General features: G+C 49.5%; 1 protein-coding gene across 1 annotated transcript in view; it reads left to right on the top strand.

Moving 5' to 3' along the window:
• Maml1 (mastermind like transcriptional coactivator 1) overlaps window positions 1-16,873 on the top strand; it is a 41,110-nt gene extending 24,237 nt beyond the window's left edge. Inside the window, exons 2-5 of the mRNA XM_059270442.1 lie at window positions 2,455-3,870; window positions 6,147-6,377; window positions 10,431-10,527; window positions 13,762-16,873. Of these exons, the coding sequence (XP_059126425.1) occupies window positions 2,455-3,870; window positions 6,147-6,377; window positions 10,431-10,527; window positions 13,762-14,750 (2,733 nt within the window). The 3' untranslated portion in view covers window positions 14,751-16,873. The remainder of the gene's footprint in view (window positions 1-2,454; window positions 3,871-6,146; window positions 6,378-10,430; window positions 10,528-13,761) is intronic.
• Window positions 16,874-17,262: the final 389 nt, after the last annotated feature.

Here is a 17,262-nt window from a genome sequence, read left to right as displayed (position 1 = left end):
TGAAACTCAGCAGCTGTTAGGAACTTGTTTTTTAAAGAAAGAGTCTCACTGTGGCCCAGATTGGCTTTGAACTTTCGAGACTTAACTCAGCCTCCTAAGTACTGGGATTACTAGTATACACCACCACAGATAGTGCCAGGCTGGAGCGTTTTTAGTAGCACACTTCATGTGCTCAGGAGTAGTGGGAGGCAGGCGTGGTACTGGGGGTGAGGGGTAGAGGATAAGATATAACTTAATAAAAGTAAGTATAGGAAAGGAGGGCTGAGAGCTGGAGCCCAGGCTGGGGAAGGAGTGAGTCACAGCACCTCCTCTGTCAGCTCTGTCAGTTCTCATCCTGCAGTCCCACCCTCAACTCTAAGGCACTGATTTTACAGCGTGCATAGGGCATTTGTCTTATTCTGTAGCCATGTCCAGTTGTTCTGTGCTCTGAAAGACTGGCTAGTCCCCACAGCACCTGTCCCTGGCACACGTAGGCTCTTAAGGCTAGCAGATGAAGCTAGTCAAGAAGAAAGTGAGGGTGCTAGAACCCACATGGTCATGTTCAGGGACAGGCTGGATGAGGAGTGGCAGTGCTTGCGTGGTTGGTGATAGGGCAGCTGGTGAGATGGTTCAGTAGGTCACAGTTGCTGCCAAGCCTGACAACCAGAATTCAGTCCGTGGAACCCACATGGTCAAAGGGAGAACCATCTCCAGCAAGTTATCCTCTGACACCCACAGGCCTACTGTGGCCTATGTACATGCACCCCTACACACACAAAATAAACAGATGTCAAAAATGAAAAGGAGGATTTAGTCCCAGTACTTGGGAGGCAGAGGCCAGCCTGGTGAGTTCCAAGACAGCCAGAGCTTCACAGGGAAACCCTATCTTGAAAAGCAAAAAAAAAAAAAAAAAAAAAAAAAAAAAGAAAGAAAAGTAAAGTATATTGTCTTAGTTACAGTTTCTATTGCTGTAAAGAGACACCATTACTATGACAACTCTTTAAAGGAAAACATTTAATTGGGGCTGGCTTACAGTTTCAAGGGTTAGTCCACTATCATCATGACAAGAAGCATGGTAGCATGCAGGCAGACATGGTGCTAGAGAAGGAGCTGAGTTCTACATCTTGATCCACAGGCAACAGGAAGTGAACTGTGTGTCCCACTGACCAGACAGACTTGAGCTTATAAGACCTCAAAGCCCACCTCCACAGTGACACACTTCCTCCAGCAAGGCCACACCTCCCAATAGTGCCACTCCCTATGGGTCAGGCATTCAAACAGGAGTCTTTGGGGGCCGTTCCTATTCAAACCACCGTAGAGGTGATGGGAAGAAAGGGGAACAAGAGCTGCAAAACACAAAGCAGCCCATGTGGTGTGTGAGGAAGCGTGCACTATGGAGGGAAAAGGTGGCTTTGAGAAGGGTACAGGAATGGCAGTTGGGTGGATGTGGGATTATTGTGGCTAACACTGCCACTACCTGAGACACAAACTACACCAGGCAGGGCTCCTGTCTTAGTCACTGTTCTGTTGCTGTGAGGAGACACCAAGACAAGGCAACTTTTTTTTTTTTTTTTTGGTTTTTCAAAACAGGTTTTCTCTGTGTAGTTTTGGTGCCTGTCCTGGAACTCGCTTTGTAGACCAGGCTGGCCTTGAACTCACAGAGATCCGCCTGGCTCTGCCTCCCGAGTGCTGGGATTAAAGGCCAGCACCGCCCGGCACAAGGCAACTTTTAAAGGAAAGTAGTTAACTGGGGCTTGGTTACCGATTCAGAGGGTTAGTCTGTGAGCGTCATGACAAGTAATATGGTGGCAGATAGGCAGGCATGGCTCACATGGCAAGAGCTCATCTCTGATCCACAAGTTGCAGGTAGAGAAAGAGCAAAACTGGGCCTGGGACGGACTTTTGAAACCCCAGAGGCCATCTCCAATGACTCACCTCCTTCAACAAGGCCACACCTCCTACTCCTTCCCAAATAGTTCCACTAACTGTGGACCAAGCATTCTAATATATAAGCCTGTGGGGGCCATTCTCATTTAAATCACACAGTTCCTTTGGTTGGAAGTAATAGAATCCATGTTAAATCAGTCTAAGCCCAAGGGGAAAAATGTATTGGTTCATATGAGTAGGAAGGGGGGATTGGCACTGGCTGGTCTTGGGTGTGATGATATACAGGATTCCTGTGTTATAGTCTTCTGCAGACCCTCAACCTGGATGACAGTGGCCATCAGCCAGCTGTGCCCTATGAAAGTCCAGGGTCTGATGCTCGCTTCCCACAGCAAGCTCGATTAGCCAGTCACAGGTCTGGTGATAGAGGCAGTACTGTAAGGGGAAGCCGCAGTGCAGGGAGGTGTGAACCCCCCCCCCCCAGGAGAGTGCTGCAAGCATGGCAGTCTCTGATTGAAGTCACTGTTGGAAGCAAGGGAACCTGAAACAAGGTATCCGTGTTCCTAAGTCTGTTGTTCCGATGTTTTCCAGCACCTTCATGATACAGTGAAGAGGAATCTTGACAGCGCTGCCTCCCCTCAGAATGGTGATCAACAGAATGGCTATGGAGACTTATTTCCTGGGCATAAGAAGACCCGCCGAGAGGCCCCTCTGGGCATCAGTGTGTCTGCCAATGGGCTTCCTCCTGCCTCACCCCTTGGTCAACCTGACAAACCTCCTGGGGGAGATGCCCTGCAGTCTGGTGGGAAGCACTCCCTGGGGCTAGATCCCATCAACAAGAAGTGTATGGCAGACTCAAGCATCCACCTGAATGGAAGCAGCAACCCGAATGAGCCATTTTCTCTCAGCCTGAGTAAGGAACTCAAGCAAGAGCCAGTAGATGACCTGCCGTGCATGATAGCGGGTACTGGAGGCTCCGTGTCCCAGAGCAACCTCATGCCCGATCTCAACCTAAATGAGCAGGAGTGGAAGGAACTCATTGAAGAGCTCAACAGGTCGGTGCCTGACGAAGACATGAAGGACCTGTTCACTGAAGACTTTGAGGAGAAGAAGGATCCAGAGCCCTCTGGTTCTGCCACACAAACCCCCTTGGCCCAGGACATTACTATTAAGACTGAGTTCTCTCCAGCAGCCTTTGAGCAAGAGCAGTTAGGTTCTCCACAAGTGAGGGCTGGGTCTGCAGGACAGACCTTTCTGGGACCTTCATCTGCCCCTGTGGGCACAGATTCTTCAAGCCTTGGGAGCTCTCAGACTCTGTTTCATACCACTGGTCAACCTGGGACGGACAATCCCAGTCCAAGCCTGATGCCGGCATCAGCCCAGGCCCAGAATGCACAGAGAGCCCTCACAAGTGTGGTACTGCCTGGCCAGGGCCCAGGAGCGGCCTCGGAGCTGTCCTCTGCTCACCAGCTCCAGCAGATAGCTGCCAAGCAGAAGCGTGAGCAGATGCTGCAGAATCCACAGCAAGCTGCCCCAGCACCTGCCCCGGGCCAGCTGGCCACATGGCAGCAGGCAGGGGCCTCGCACAGTCCCTTAGATGTCCCTTATCCCATGGAGAAGCCTGCCAGCCCTCCTGGCTATAAGCAAGACTTTACCAACTCCAAACTGCTCATGATGCCTAGTGTGAACAAGAGTTCTCCTCGCCCGGGAGGTCCCTACCTCCAGCCCAGCCACTCGAACCTGCTGAGTCACCAGTCCCCAAGTAACTTGACTCAGAGCTCCGTGAATAACCAAGGGTCTGTGCTAGACTATGGCAATACAAAACCTCTTTCTCACTACAAAGCAGACTGTGGGCAAGGCGGCCCTGGGTCTGGCCAGAATAAACCGGCTTTGATGGCGTATCTTCCCCAGCAGCTGCCCCATCTGAGTAATGAGCAGAGCTCCTTGTTTCTGATGAAACCAAAGCCAGGAAACATGCCCTTCCGGTCACTGGTTCCACCTGGGCAGGTGAGTCGGAGCCTTCTCTCCATCACTCTGCTGTGGGCACTAGTGAATGAAGTCCATACGAAACTAGAGTCAGTGTGCAAGAGACGTGGTGGGAGCAGATGCTGCTGTCATCCTTTGAAGTGGAAAATGTACAGGCTAAGGCAGGATGGATCTTTGTGCTTTTGAGGGACAGTTCATTTAGCCCTGGCTGGTTATGGAGCCAAGCTGCTCTTGAACAACAGATTCCCCTGCCTCTACCTCCCAAGTGTGAAGATTACAGGTGACTAGACTTGATCCTTACGATAGCCAGGCGGTGGTGGCACAGGTCTTTAATCCCAGCACTAGAGAGGCAGAGACAGGTGGATCTCTTGAGTTTGAGGACAGCCAGGGCTGTTACACAGAGAAACTCTTGTCTTGAGGGAAAAAAAAATTCCTCAATATAACTTGATTTGAACTACACAGACATTTGAGAAATCACCTAATTTAGTTCAGTTGTCTCTTTCATGCCAAACAACTGTATAAGGCCCTGTCTCAAAGAATAAAAATAAAGCCAGGTGTGGTAGCACATGCCTTAAATCCCTCAGTCTCTCCGCAGGCAGAGGCAAAGGGACCTCTGAGTTCAAGGCCAGCCTGGTCTACATAGTGAGACTGTCACAAAACAACAAACCAGTTGTGGTTCACAGCAATCTGAGCACAGGGAAGGTGAGGCAAGAGGGTTGCCACAAATTTGAGGCCAGCCTGAGCTACAGTATGAGGCCTTGCTTGTTTTGTAGGAAAAAAAGAGGGGAAGGGTGTGGGGCGTTTACCCACCACCCCCACAGTTCCCCAGAGTTTTCTTGAGTGCGAGCAGCAGGAAATATTAGATAGAAGGATTTATTGCGGAGAATCTTGCGGACATAAACAGATAGAAAATAAAGGATAGCCTCAAGAGGGCCTGGAACCTATTCCAACGGGCCCCGACTGTCTCTGCCCCAGGGTTTTTATAGAGATGCCAAGGGGTGGAGCAAAAGACCTCCTCCCCCAGCACAGCCAAGTGCAGACCATCTCAGACACCTGCACTCAGGCCCGTGGTCCTAATCATCCTCTATGCGGTCCTGCTGGGTAAAGCCACGAGGAACCTGAGAATGGGCTCCCACAGAAGGGCAGTGTATAACACTTACATATCCTTTAAGCATGAACTTGAAGGCAGAGTGTACAGTTGGTGGGTGGTGCAGTCAGAAAGGGCTTTGGAGACAGGACCCTGCCAGCCTAGCCCCATTGGGAAGCTCTCAGTTCAGTGAGAGACCCTGTCTCAGAACATGAAACAACTGATGTTAACCTCCGGTGCACACAGAAACACTAGACAAATTTTAAAATCTAAAGATATAAAGTATCTGACAAAGCTATCCAGTGCCTTCCCAGGAAAATATGTGTATACAAGTGGGCATTAAAAAATGATTTCAGCCGGGCGGTGGTGGCGCACGCCTTTAATCCCAGCACTCGGGAGGCAGAGCCAGGCGGATCTCTGTGAGTTCGAGGCCAGCCTGGGCTACCAAGTGAGTTCCAGGAAAGGCGCAAAACTACACAGAGAAACCCTGCCTCGAAAAACCGAAGGAAAAAAAAAAAATGATTTCATGGGGGCTGGAGAGATGGCTCAGAGGTTAAGAGCACTGGCTGCTCTTCCAGAGATCCTAAGTTCAATTCCTAGCAACCACATGGTGGCTCACAGCCATCTATAATGAGATCTGGTGCCCTCTTCTGGCTTGCAGGGATACATGCAAGCAGAATACTGTTACATAATAAATAAATAAATCTTAAAAAAAAAAGGAAAAAAAAAGAAAAAAATGATTTCATGCTGTTTGGGGACAGCCATAAACCAAGTCTACACTCTATAAGGCAGAATAGCTTTTTTGGTTTTGTTTGTTTGGGTTGGTTAAGGGTGGGGTGTTTGTAAGGCGTTACTTTTTTTTTTTTTAAATGTGGATTTTTGTTTGGGGTTGGTTGGTTTGGGTTTGTGGCAGCAGGGGGCGTGGTTTGTTGTTGTATTGAGTTAGGGTCTCACTATGTATCCCTGACCGATCTGGAACTCAGCGTTCCACTTGGCCTCTGCCGCCCAAGCACTAGGACTTAAAGATGCTGCCACCACACACATAAGGGACATTTCATGTCCAAACTACAACATCAAGGAAGCAGAGGCTTGGAGTTAAGAAAGATGAACAGTGAACACGACTATCATGGATGCAGCTTACCTGGCCTGATGAGAGTTGGGACAGATCATCCATCCCATCTGACTTGGATCCCTTCATCTCTGTTGACAGGAGCAGAACCCTTCCAGTGTCCCTGTACCAGCCCAGACTGCCAGCGTGGGGACCCAGCCTCCTAGTGTCTCTGTGGCCAGCACTCACAGCAGCTCGCCGTATCTCAGCAGCCAGCAGCAGGCAGCCGTGATGAAGCAGCACCAGCTGCTCCTGGACCAGCAGAAGCAGAGGGAGCAGCAGCAGCTGCAGCAGCAGCAGTTCCTGCAGAGGCAGCACCTTCTGGCTGAGCAGGTAACCAGCACTTCGTGAGTGCCCTTGCAGCCAAACTCAATGCTGTGTCCTTTAAAATCCCCTTTTAGCCTAGCAAGAATCCAAAGTAGGTTAAGTGCTTGTCAGCCTGATGACCTGAGTTCAATCCCTGTAACCCACATGCACATGAAAGATGAGAATCACTCCACAAGTAACCCTCTGACCTCCCTACCCACACCATGGATGAATACCTTCCCCCACCCCACCAACACACAATTAAGATAGATTTTCTTTTTAGAAATTAGGACCAAGCCAGGTGGTGGTGGCGCAAGCCTTTGATCTCAGCACTCGGGAGGCAGAGGCAGAGGCAGGTGGATCTCTGGATTTGAGGCCAGCCTGGTCTGTAGAGTGAGTTCCAGGACAGCCAGGACTGTTACATAGAGAAACCTTGTCTTAAAAAACCAAAAAAAAGAAAAGAAATTAGGACCAGCTGGGCTAGAGGTCATACTGCTCTTGCAGAGGACCCGGGTTCTGTTCCTAGCACCTACATCATGTGGTTCGAAATTGCCTGTACCTCCAGTTCCCAGGGATCCAACTACCTGTCTCGCCTCTGTGGGCACTGCATGTATGTGCTACACATAAACTCACACGAGCCAACACACATACAAATGTTTGTTGTTGTTGTATTATTTTATATGCCAACCATGGTTTCTTTTTTTGTTTTTGGTTTTGGTTTTTCAAGACAGGGTTTCTCTGTGTAGCTTTGTGCCTTTCCTTGAACTCGCTTTGTAGACCAGGCTGGCCTCAAACTCTCAGAGATCCACCTGCCTCTGCCCCCAGTGCTGGGATTAAAGGCGTGCGCCACCACTGCCCGGCTCCTACCATAGTTTCACCCTCCCTCCTTTCCTCCTCTTCCCTCCCTCTCTCTCTCTACCCCTCCCCCATCCACTATTCAGAAAGGGTAAGGCCTCCCATGGGAGTCAACAAAGCATGGATCAAGCTCCTCCCCACTGCATCAAGGCTAAGGGAGGTATCCCACCATAGGGCGTAGATTCCAAAAAGCCAGCTCATGTGCCAGGGACAAATCTTGGCCCCACAAATAAACCAAGCTACTCAACTGTCACCCACATGCAGAGGGTCTAGGTTGGTCCCATGCAGACTCCCTAATTGTCAGTCTAGAGTCTGTGAGCTCCCAGGAGCTTGGGTCAGCTGTCTCTGTGTATTTCCCCATCATGATCTTGACTTTCCTTTGCTTATATAATCCCTGCTCCCTCTCTTCAACTGGACTCCCAGAGCTCAGCCCAGTGCTTGGCCGTGGATCTCTGCATCTGCTTCCATCAGTTACTGGATGAAGGTGCTATGATGACAATTAGAGTAGTCATTAATCTGATTACAGGAGATGGCTGGTTCAGGCACCCTCTCTACTATTGCTAGGAATCTTAGCTGGGGTCGTCCTTGTGGATTCCTGGGAATTTCCCTGGCACCAGGTTTCTCCCTACCCCCATGATGGCTCCCTTTATCAAGATAGCTCTTTCGTTGCTCTTGGTCTCCATCTCTCCCCCAACTCTACCATTCCTATCCCCCTCTAACACTCCCACCGCCCCCAGTTTACCCAAGAGATCTCATCTATTTCCCCTTCTCAGTGCGATCCATGTGTCCCTCTTAGGGTCCTCCTTGTTAGCTAGCTTCTCTGGAGTTGTGGGTTGTAGTCTGGTTATCCTTTGATTTACATCTAATATCCACTTATGAGTGAGTACATACCATGTTTGTCTTTCTAAGTCTGGGTTACCTCACTCAGGATATTTTCTAGTTCCATCCATTTGCCTGCTAATTTCAAGATGTCATTGTTTTTTCACCGCTGAGTAATACTCCGTTGTGTAAATGTACCACATTTTCTTATCCATTCCTCAGTTGAGGGGCATCCAGGTTGTTTCCAGGTTCTAGCTATTATGAATAATGCTGCTATGAACATATTTGAGCAAATGTCGTTTGGTATGATTGCGCATCCTTTGGCTGTATGCCCAAGAGTGGTATCACTAGGTCCTGAGGTAAATTTCTGAGAAACCGCCATGTTGATTTCCAAAGGGGCTGTACAAGTTTGCACTCCACCAGCAGTGGAGGAGTGTTCTGCTTCCTCTACATCCTCTCCAGCATAAGCTATCTTCAGTGTTCTTATCTTAGCCATTCTGACAGGTGTAAGATGGTATCTCAGAGAGGTTTAGATTTCCCTGATGACAAAGGATGTTGAGCAATTCCTTAAATGTCTTTCAGCCATTTGGGATTCTTTCTTCTGTTGAGAATTCTCTGTTTAGATTGGTTTTAAAAATCTGTGCCAGGCATAGTGATGCACTCCTTTAATCCCAGCACTTGGGAGGCAGAGGCAGGTGGATCTCTGAGTTCAAGGCCAGCCTGGTCTACAGAGTGAGTTCCAGGACAGCCAGAGCTACATAGTGAGACACTATGTCAAACAACAATAAAAGTCTTTAATAATCTTTAAAAAAAAAAATAAGGCCAGTGAGATAGTTCAGTGGATAGAAGTCCCTGTATGCAGGTCTGCCGAGCTAAGTCTGATCCAGGGTCCCACAAGGTGGCAGGAGAGGACCAACTCCAGCAGGTGGTTCTCTGATCTTCACACTATGGCACACATTCATACACAATAGATAAAAATGTGCTTCAAACTTTACTTCGTTTTTTAAAAGAGTGCTAAGAAATGTTTTTAATATTTAAAATAAGTAAATAGAACCTTCCTTCCTAAGGCTAGCATTTCTTAGGCATGTGGTCTGTGGGGACTAATGCAGGCAGCATCTTCATCTGTGAGGGGCATTTTGCTGTGTTTCTGTGCTGGCACACAGGCCATTAGTCATTGTAGATGCCTCTTTGCTATGAACATGAGGTGGGAGGAGCCAGAGCACGAAGAAGGAAGGAAAGATGCCCTGGTCCTAAGATCATGATGCATGGTTCCCTCACACTGGGTTACCAGAGGTAGAGTGCCGACACCGGGCAGCCATGTCTTCTAACTAAGAAAGGAGCCACCTGGGCATAGCTCTGAGGAAGCTGATGCAGGAGAATGTCCTCATGCTTAGCTACATAGTAAGTTCAAGGCCAGCCTGAGCTTCAGAGTGATACTATTATCTCAAAGGAAGAAAAGAGACCAGGAAGTGGCTCACAAGCCTGAGGCCTCGAATTCAGACCCCTGGAACCCGTGTGCAGGAGAACAGGTCTGTAACCCCAGGGCTCATTGATGGCGATGGGAAGCAGAGACACATACCCTTGATGTTCGTGGGCCAGCAAGTCTGGCTTTAGTACAGAACAGAAAGAAACCCTGTCACAGCACAAGGAAAAGGGCAGGTCCCACATCCAGAGCTGTCCTGATACACACCATGGCCCATGCTTGCCCACCCATACACAAACACACACAGAAACCACACTTTGCTGAGGTTAGTCATTGCTACAGTTCCACCATCTCTATCTCTCTCTCTCTCTTTTTTTTTTTTCTTTTTCGTTTTTTTTTTGAGACAGGGTTTCTTTGTGTAGCCCTGACTGTCCTGGAACTTGCTCTGTAGACCAGGCTGGCCTTGAACTCAGATCTGCCTGCCTCTGCCTCCTGAGTGCTAGGATAAAGGTGTGTAACTGCTGCCCGGCCCCCCATCTTTTTTTGTTGTTGTTTCGGTTTTTCGAGACAGAGTTTCTCTGTAGCTTTAGAGCCTGTCCTGGAACTCACTCTGTAGCCCAGGCTGGCCTCGAACTCACAGAGATCCGCCTGCCTCTGCCTCCCGAGTGCTGGGATTAAAGGTGTGCGCCACCACCGCCCTGCTGCCACCATCTTTTTTAAACTAATTGCTTATTAGGATATAATTCGTGTCACATATGGTTTGTTTAAACTACACACTTGAGTGGTTTCCACTGTAGTTATAGAGGTGTTCAGTCATTGCCAGAACCCATGTTTATCACCCAGACACTGCACCTTGAGCAGTCGCTGGCCTTCCCTGCACCCCAGGAGCTGCCTGTGAGCCTCGCGCTTGCATGGGCACCTTGCTTTCCGGCTCGTTGGTTTTTATATCAAGTTTTACTATTTCTGTTCTTGGCACTTTCTAGGAGAAGCAACAGTTTCAGCGTCATCTGACCCGCCCACCCCCCCAGTACCAAGACCCCACGCAAAGCACCTTTCCCCAACCGGTTGGACAGTTCCCAGGTAAGGGGAGATGAAGGAGGGTGTGGGGAAGGCAGCTTTGGGCGTGGAGGTGGGTGGAGCTCATGATGTGTGGTGCTGATGAGTTCCCGAGTTGACTTGCTCATGGAAGCTGTGGTTTGGAAGAGAGGGAGGCCTGGATTTTTAGTTCCTTTGTGGCACAAGAAGAGGGTTTCCAAGGTTGACTGCGGATGCTCACAGTTACACAGGCTTTCTAAGGAAAATGATTACTAGTTAGAGGGTATCTTATGTGTACGTCCTAATCAAGATAGTTCTTTGTATCTTCAGAAGAACCCCAAAGCTGGGGTAGTGGTGCATGCCTGTAAGCCCAGTATTTGGAAGGGAGAGGAGGAGGCTCAGGAGTTTAAGGTCCTCTTAGTTTGAGGGCGCTTGCCTCAAACAAAACCTACAAAAATGTCTGATTTTCCAGAGGAAGGGTCCTTCTAATGCACTTGTGTGGCTTTTGCTTGGCTTCTCCTCACTATGGTGTCATAGGGAAGGCAGAAACACCTAAGCCTCAGCTGTCGCCTCAGATGGATTGAGCAACTTGTTTGGGTAGAGATTGCAAGGGACATGTCAGTCAGGTGTGCTCTGGTCTGGCTTGCTTTCATGACCTTCATTGTGAAGTGTCTCAGAGAAACTGACTTCAGTCATGTAAGAGTGAGTCTAGGTGGGGCTTCCCTGTGTGCTGGCTAGGAATACAAAGTTAAAGTTTATAGGTGTCATGGGACCCTGTGTCTGACCTGGGCTTCCCATCTCCATCCCACACCACATTGATAAGAGCTGTTAATAGGAGTGAAGTCGTCCATTTCAGCTTTCCCCTTTTCTTCACACCTTTTTTGCTTTTTTTGGGTTGTTTTTTTTTTTTTTTTTTTTTTTTTTTTTGGCTTTTATGAGACAGGGTTTCTCTGTATACTCTTGGCTGTTCTGGAACTCCCTCTGTAGACCAAGCTGGCCTCGAACTCACAGAGATCCTCCTGCCTCTGCCTCCTGAGTGGTGGGATTAAAGGCGTGTGCCACCACTGCCCAGCCTTTACACCTATTTTTTAGAAGTTATTTTCATTATGTCTACATTGGGGGGGGGGCAGGTTTGTTAGTGAATGTGATACAGGTCCTCATGGAGGCCAGAGCGCTGGATCCCTGTGGAGCTAGGAGTATGGGCAGATGGTGGAGACTGAACTTGGGTCCTCTGCAAAGCTCAGGCCAGACATGGTGATAATCCCAGCACCTGGGAGATGGAGGCAGGGGGATCAGGAGTTCCAGGTCAGTACACGGGTCTCTATAAGAAAGGAGAGGACTGCAGAGGCCTTAGTTGGTAAAGTGCTGGGAAGGATGAGGATCTGAGTTGCTCCTCAGCACCCATGTAAAAGCCAGGTGCTGTAGCATGTGTGTGTCATTCAGGTACCACAAAAAGTCAGACAGCTCCCTGGAGCTTTCTAGCCAGGCAGTCTAGCCTACCTAATGATCTTCAGGCTAATGAGACACTGTCCCAAAGAACAAGGTGGACAGTTTCTGAGGAACTGTGCTTCAGGTCATTCTTTAGCCTACACATGTATGTGCCCGCGCGCAAAGAGCAGACAGCAAGTTTCCTGAGGACAAGCTTGTGCTCAGTAAATACCTGGCCATTCCATGCTAGATTTCTGCCTGCCTCAACCACCTTGTCACCTTGTGTCCTAAGTAACAGTGTCTCCAGCCATGTCTTCAGCTCTATAGAGCCCTTCCCAGAATGCCACTGCCCCATTCAAGAGCCAACAGCCACCAACAGCCACACCCAAACAGAACTAAACTCCAGTCTCAGGCTTTACTATCCTTTTCTTGATACATCCCAGCCATGGCTGCTCCTTAGTGTTCCATAGCTTGTCACAATTCTGTCCCTTCACAGCCTTTTCTCCGTTTCAAAAACCCCTCTCCTCTAGACTGCCATGTCAAACCTGCATGTGGGTGCACATCTGTGTATGTGTGCATTTGTTTATCCATGAGTTTGTGCTTACATGTGTGCATTTGCATGGGTGCATACATGTGTATGCATGCTTTGTGCACATGTGTGCTGCTTTGCTGCTGGTGATTGAACTCAAGCTCTTGTGCATACTAAAAGTGTTCTACCTACTGAGCTACACCCCCAGCCCTAAATTCAATTCTAAGCTCCCTTCTTTCTGAAGACTTTCCCACATCTTAGGCACAAAGCCTTCAGACCCCTGCTTCCTATAGCCTGCTGCTCAGACTTTGACCCTGTCACACATAGTGGTGGCCTTGCCTTCCACAGACCATCCTGAGGTGTCTGTCTTCAAATCTCTAGTGTCTAACTAGGTCCCGGCTGAGGAAAACTTTGTTGGATGCTTAATAAGGAAGTGGACAAGACAGCTGACTTTGCCGCTCTGGAGCTTCGCTCTATCTTCTGTCCCTGAATACTGTCATTGCCCTACTGCCTGTGAGGTGGGAGGGTTCTGACTTCATGCCCATGGAAGAAGAGCTGCAGCTTAGGTCTATATATCTTCACCACAACAGTCAGGAATACCAACAGGGGCTGGCAAGGTGGCTCACCAAGACGAGACATTTGCCACCAAATCTGATGACCTGAGTTTGATCCCTAAGGACCTTCATGGTGAGGGGAGGAAACTGCACTGACTAGTTTTATGTCATCTTGACACAAGCTAGAGGCATTTGGAAAGAGGGAGTAAGCAAGCCAGTAAGCAGCACTCCTCCATTGTCTCTGCTTCAGTTCCTGCCTCGTGTTTCTGCCCCCAACTTCCCTGAATGATGACTACAAACTAGGAAATAAACTGCCAGGTGTGGTGGCGCACGCCTTTAATCCTGGCACGTGAGAGGCAGATGGTCTGTTAGTTTGAGGCCAGCCTGGTCTACACAGTGAGTTCCAGGACAGCCAGAGCTACACAGAGGAGCCCTGTCTGGGGGGGGGGGGAGGGTGAAATAAACCTTTTGCCCCCCAAGTTGCTTTTGGTCAGGGTGTTTATCACAACAATAGAAACCCTAACTAAGGGGTTGGGGATTTAGCTCAGTGGTAGAGCGCTTGCCTAGCAAGTGCAAGGCCCTGGGTTCGGTCCTCAGCTCTGGGAAAAAAAAAAAAAAAAGAAACCCTAACTAAAACAGGAACCAACTCCTGCCTGTTGTCCTCTGACTTCCACACACTTGTTGGCACATATGCACCTACACACACACACACAAATGTAAAGAAAAAAATGAATGCCAACTTGATTGCTAGAATTTTCTGTCTTCTAGGACCTTCTGCTGCTGTGCCTGGCATGAACAACTTGGGTCCGTCCAGTTCCAGCTGTCCTCGAGTGTTTCCGCCGCCGCCGCAGCCTGGGACTCTGATGTCAATGGGTCCTGGACATGCTCCTGTTTCTTCTCTCCCCTCCAGCTCAGGCCAGCAGGACCGAGGAGTGGCCCAGTTTACTGGCTCCCAGAGTTTGCCTCAGAGCAGCCTTTATGGCATGGCCTCTGGCCTACCCCAGATGGTTGCCCAGCCCCCACCACAGGCTACCAGCGCACATGCCCACATTCCACGGCAGACCAATGTGGGCCAAAATGCCTCCACTCCAGCTGCCTATGGACAGAACTCTCTGGGGAGTGCTGGCCTCTCCCAGCAGCACAATAAGGGGACCCTGCCTCCTGGTTTAACAAAGCCACAAGTCCCAAGGGTGTCAGCAGCCATGGGAGGCCAGAATGCCTCATGGCAACATCAGGGAATGCCAAACCTGAGCAGCCAGACGCCAGGGAACAGCAGCGTGAGCCCCTTCCCTGCAGCTTCCAGTTTCCACATGCAGCAGGCTCACCTGAAAATACCTGGCCAGCAGTTCTCCCAAGCCATGCCTAGCAGGCCCATGGCCCCCATGAGTTCAGCAGGTGCAGCAGGATCATTGCTGCCCCCAGTGAGCACACAGCAGAGGAACAGTGCCCCTGCACCCACACCTCCCCAAGCAGCCCCTCAGCAGGGCTTGCCCGGCTTAAGCCCCGCAGGGCCTGAGCTGGGGGCCTTTAGCCAGAGCCCCACTTCACAGATGAACAGCAGGGCGGGGCTGCACTGTACCCAGGCCTACCCTGTGAGGACCATGGGCCAAGAGCTGCCCTTTGCCTTCAGTGGGCAGCCGGGCGGCGGTGGGCTGTCCAGTGTGGCTGGACACACTGACCTGATCGACTCACTGCTGAAGAGCAGGACTTCTGAAGAGTGGATCAATGAGCTGGACGATCTTCTAGGGTCACAGTAACAGGAATTTGTGTGTTTTCCGTCTTTAGATATCTTATATTTTTGTTCTCAGACTCAAGAAAGAGCAACTACTTTGGACCAAAAGCCCATGGCCCAGAGAACTAGGCCAGCAGAACTTAAGCCACAGCTGAAGCCGGCTCTGGGCAGTATCTGCTGGTCCACGGGCTGGCCCAGCCCATTGGCATCACTACCTGGGGGTGGGATAGCAGGAGATGGGTTTGAAAGGTGGCTTCCTACCCACATGACCAAAAAGCCAGTGGAAGCAATTAAGCCCCACCATGTCAGGCTTATCAAAAATAATGTGCTGTGTTTTTACCCAGATTTCTCCACTTGCCTCAAGGCTGGGAACAAATTTCTGTTGAAATTTTAAATAGAATAATTTGCATTTTGTAGCATAGAAGTAACTTTTTTAATTTAAGATTTTTAAGCAGATTAGGATAGGTGGTGGTTGTATTTGTAAGCGGCACTGGAGACCTGGGGTTTCCTTTTGAGTCGGAGCTTTCTATTCCTGCTCTGTCAGCTTTCATGGTCACTGGAAATCACTGCCACGAGTATAGGCTGTGGCTGCAGATGCCAAAATGATCAGGATGCCACGAGATGGTAGCTCTAGTGGTCCAGATAGGGTCCTTCCTTAAGCTCCTACTTCCTAGCTGCCACTCACTCTTTGGGATACTGGGCCCCCTTGAGGGTCCAGCCTCTGCATCTCTCTGACAACCTGTATTTACCACAGTAGAAGTGCACACGTCTTTCCTCCTCCACATCATCCCTGTGTCCCTTCTTTCTGCCGCCTCGTCCTCTTCAGCCAACCTGGGAAACGGTGATTCACTTTACTGCATTAGAAGAGGAAAGGTCAGATCCTTAGGGAGCCTGAAGGCTGCAGGCAGCCCGCTGCCACCAGGAGTCACCCTGTTCTTTCCCGCCATGCTTGTGCTGCTCCCGAAGCTGACGATTTGCACTTTGAAAGTGGCTTTATAACACTAACCCATCCTTGCTAAAGATGTGAGTGGATTCTCTGAGGTCTGTGGATGACCACAGACTAGAACATGACGAGGGGGCTGCCACCAGCTCTTGTCCTTACCACAAGCAAGATGGTGAGACCGTTAGCAGGATGGCGGAGGGAAAGGTGTTTGCTGGAGTGACTTGCGTGCTGAGTGGTCGATAGAGGAACCACACAGCTCTGCCCATTGTCCTGGGTCCCAGAACTCTTCATCCGGTGTAAAGAACTGAGCCAAGGAAATGACAAGAGCAGCCAGCACACTTGGAGGTCAGAGGGTGTACACACTGCTAACTAGTTTGCACCGGCAGTGCCTTTCACTGAGGGTACCCATGCTCTCAGGTCCTTGTCTCATAGCCATTTCTCCTACTGCCTGTCCTCCCCAGAAACTCAGTTCAGCTCTCAAAGAAGCAGGTGAATCATAAGCCAGTGAAGATGCCACCCTCTGATCATCCCCCGATTGTAGGGGGAAGAGGGTGACTTCAGCAGATTCTCTACCAAAAACATGCCCGAGGGCTGGAGCCGGATCCTGGTTCCTCTTCCAGCCTCCTACGACAGCTGCCCACCTCCTGCCCCCATTGCCCAGGGCACGCCAGCCAGCCCCCACTCTACCTTAGGCCCAGGTTGGCCACACGGGCAGTGGGCGGCTCACTTGCTGCAGTGTCATAGCAATAAAATGTGATTCTTGGGGTCCCCTCAGAGCTGCCCACGGCTTTATTTATGAGTCTGGCTTTGAGGAGTTGGGAAGAGGTGACCCCACTTCCTCGCACATCCTATCTTCTCAGAGCCATGCCTCAAGCAGAAAAGGGTGCTCAGACTTTCTTCTACACATGTGCTTTGTGTAAATAAATGTTTACAATTTTATATTGAAGATGAAATAAGTGTTAGAGTGTCCAACTGTATATTTTTTACTTTTATAGATTTTAAAACTGATCCTTTATATGTGTTTGGAGCTATGGTAAGTTTTATGGCAAGCAGTTGGTATTGTTAACTTTTTATGGTCATCAAAAGTGCATAAAAGTCCTATTAATCCCCTTATTCTGCTTCCCTTAGCTCTGGTATACACCAAAAAGAAGTCTTTACTTTCCTTGTGTTATAAAAATAATAAAAATATTTTACTAGTATGGAAACCACCGGTGTGTTGGGCTTCCGTGGGGTGGACTAGCAAGGGACATTTGACAGGTGCCAATTTCCCTGATTGAACTTGGCTCTCTTCCTCTATCTGTTGGAGGCTCCCTCGATGGTGGCAGTGAAGATAGGTAGAGCCACTGGCATGCTGCAAAAGAACAGTCCTTTCACTGTGGTCAGACCAAGACATGGAAAAGAGCACACTCCAGGTAGTCAACGGAAGTGGGCACGAAACGCTGGGGCTGGTGGCTAGCAATGGCACACTGGAAAAGATGAATCTCCAAAGGCCTTCCTGATAGCCCGTAAGAATGATCTCCCACTTCAGCCTCCTGGGTGCTGAAATTAGACACACCACTGTGCCCAGATAATAAACTCAGCCACTAGTATTTTT

The sequence above is a fragment of the Peromyscus eremicus genome, chromosome 8a (assembly GCF_949786415.1).
Source record: "Peromyscus eremicus chromosome 8a, PerEre_H2_v1, whole genome shotgun sequence".
NCBI lineage: Eukaryota > Metazoa > Chordata > Mammalia > Rodentia > Cricetidae > Peromyscus > Peromyscus eremicus.
The sequence above is the reverse complement of the archived record's forward strand: the minus strand, read 5'-3'. Positions and strand labels throughout refer to the sequence as shown.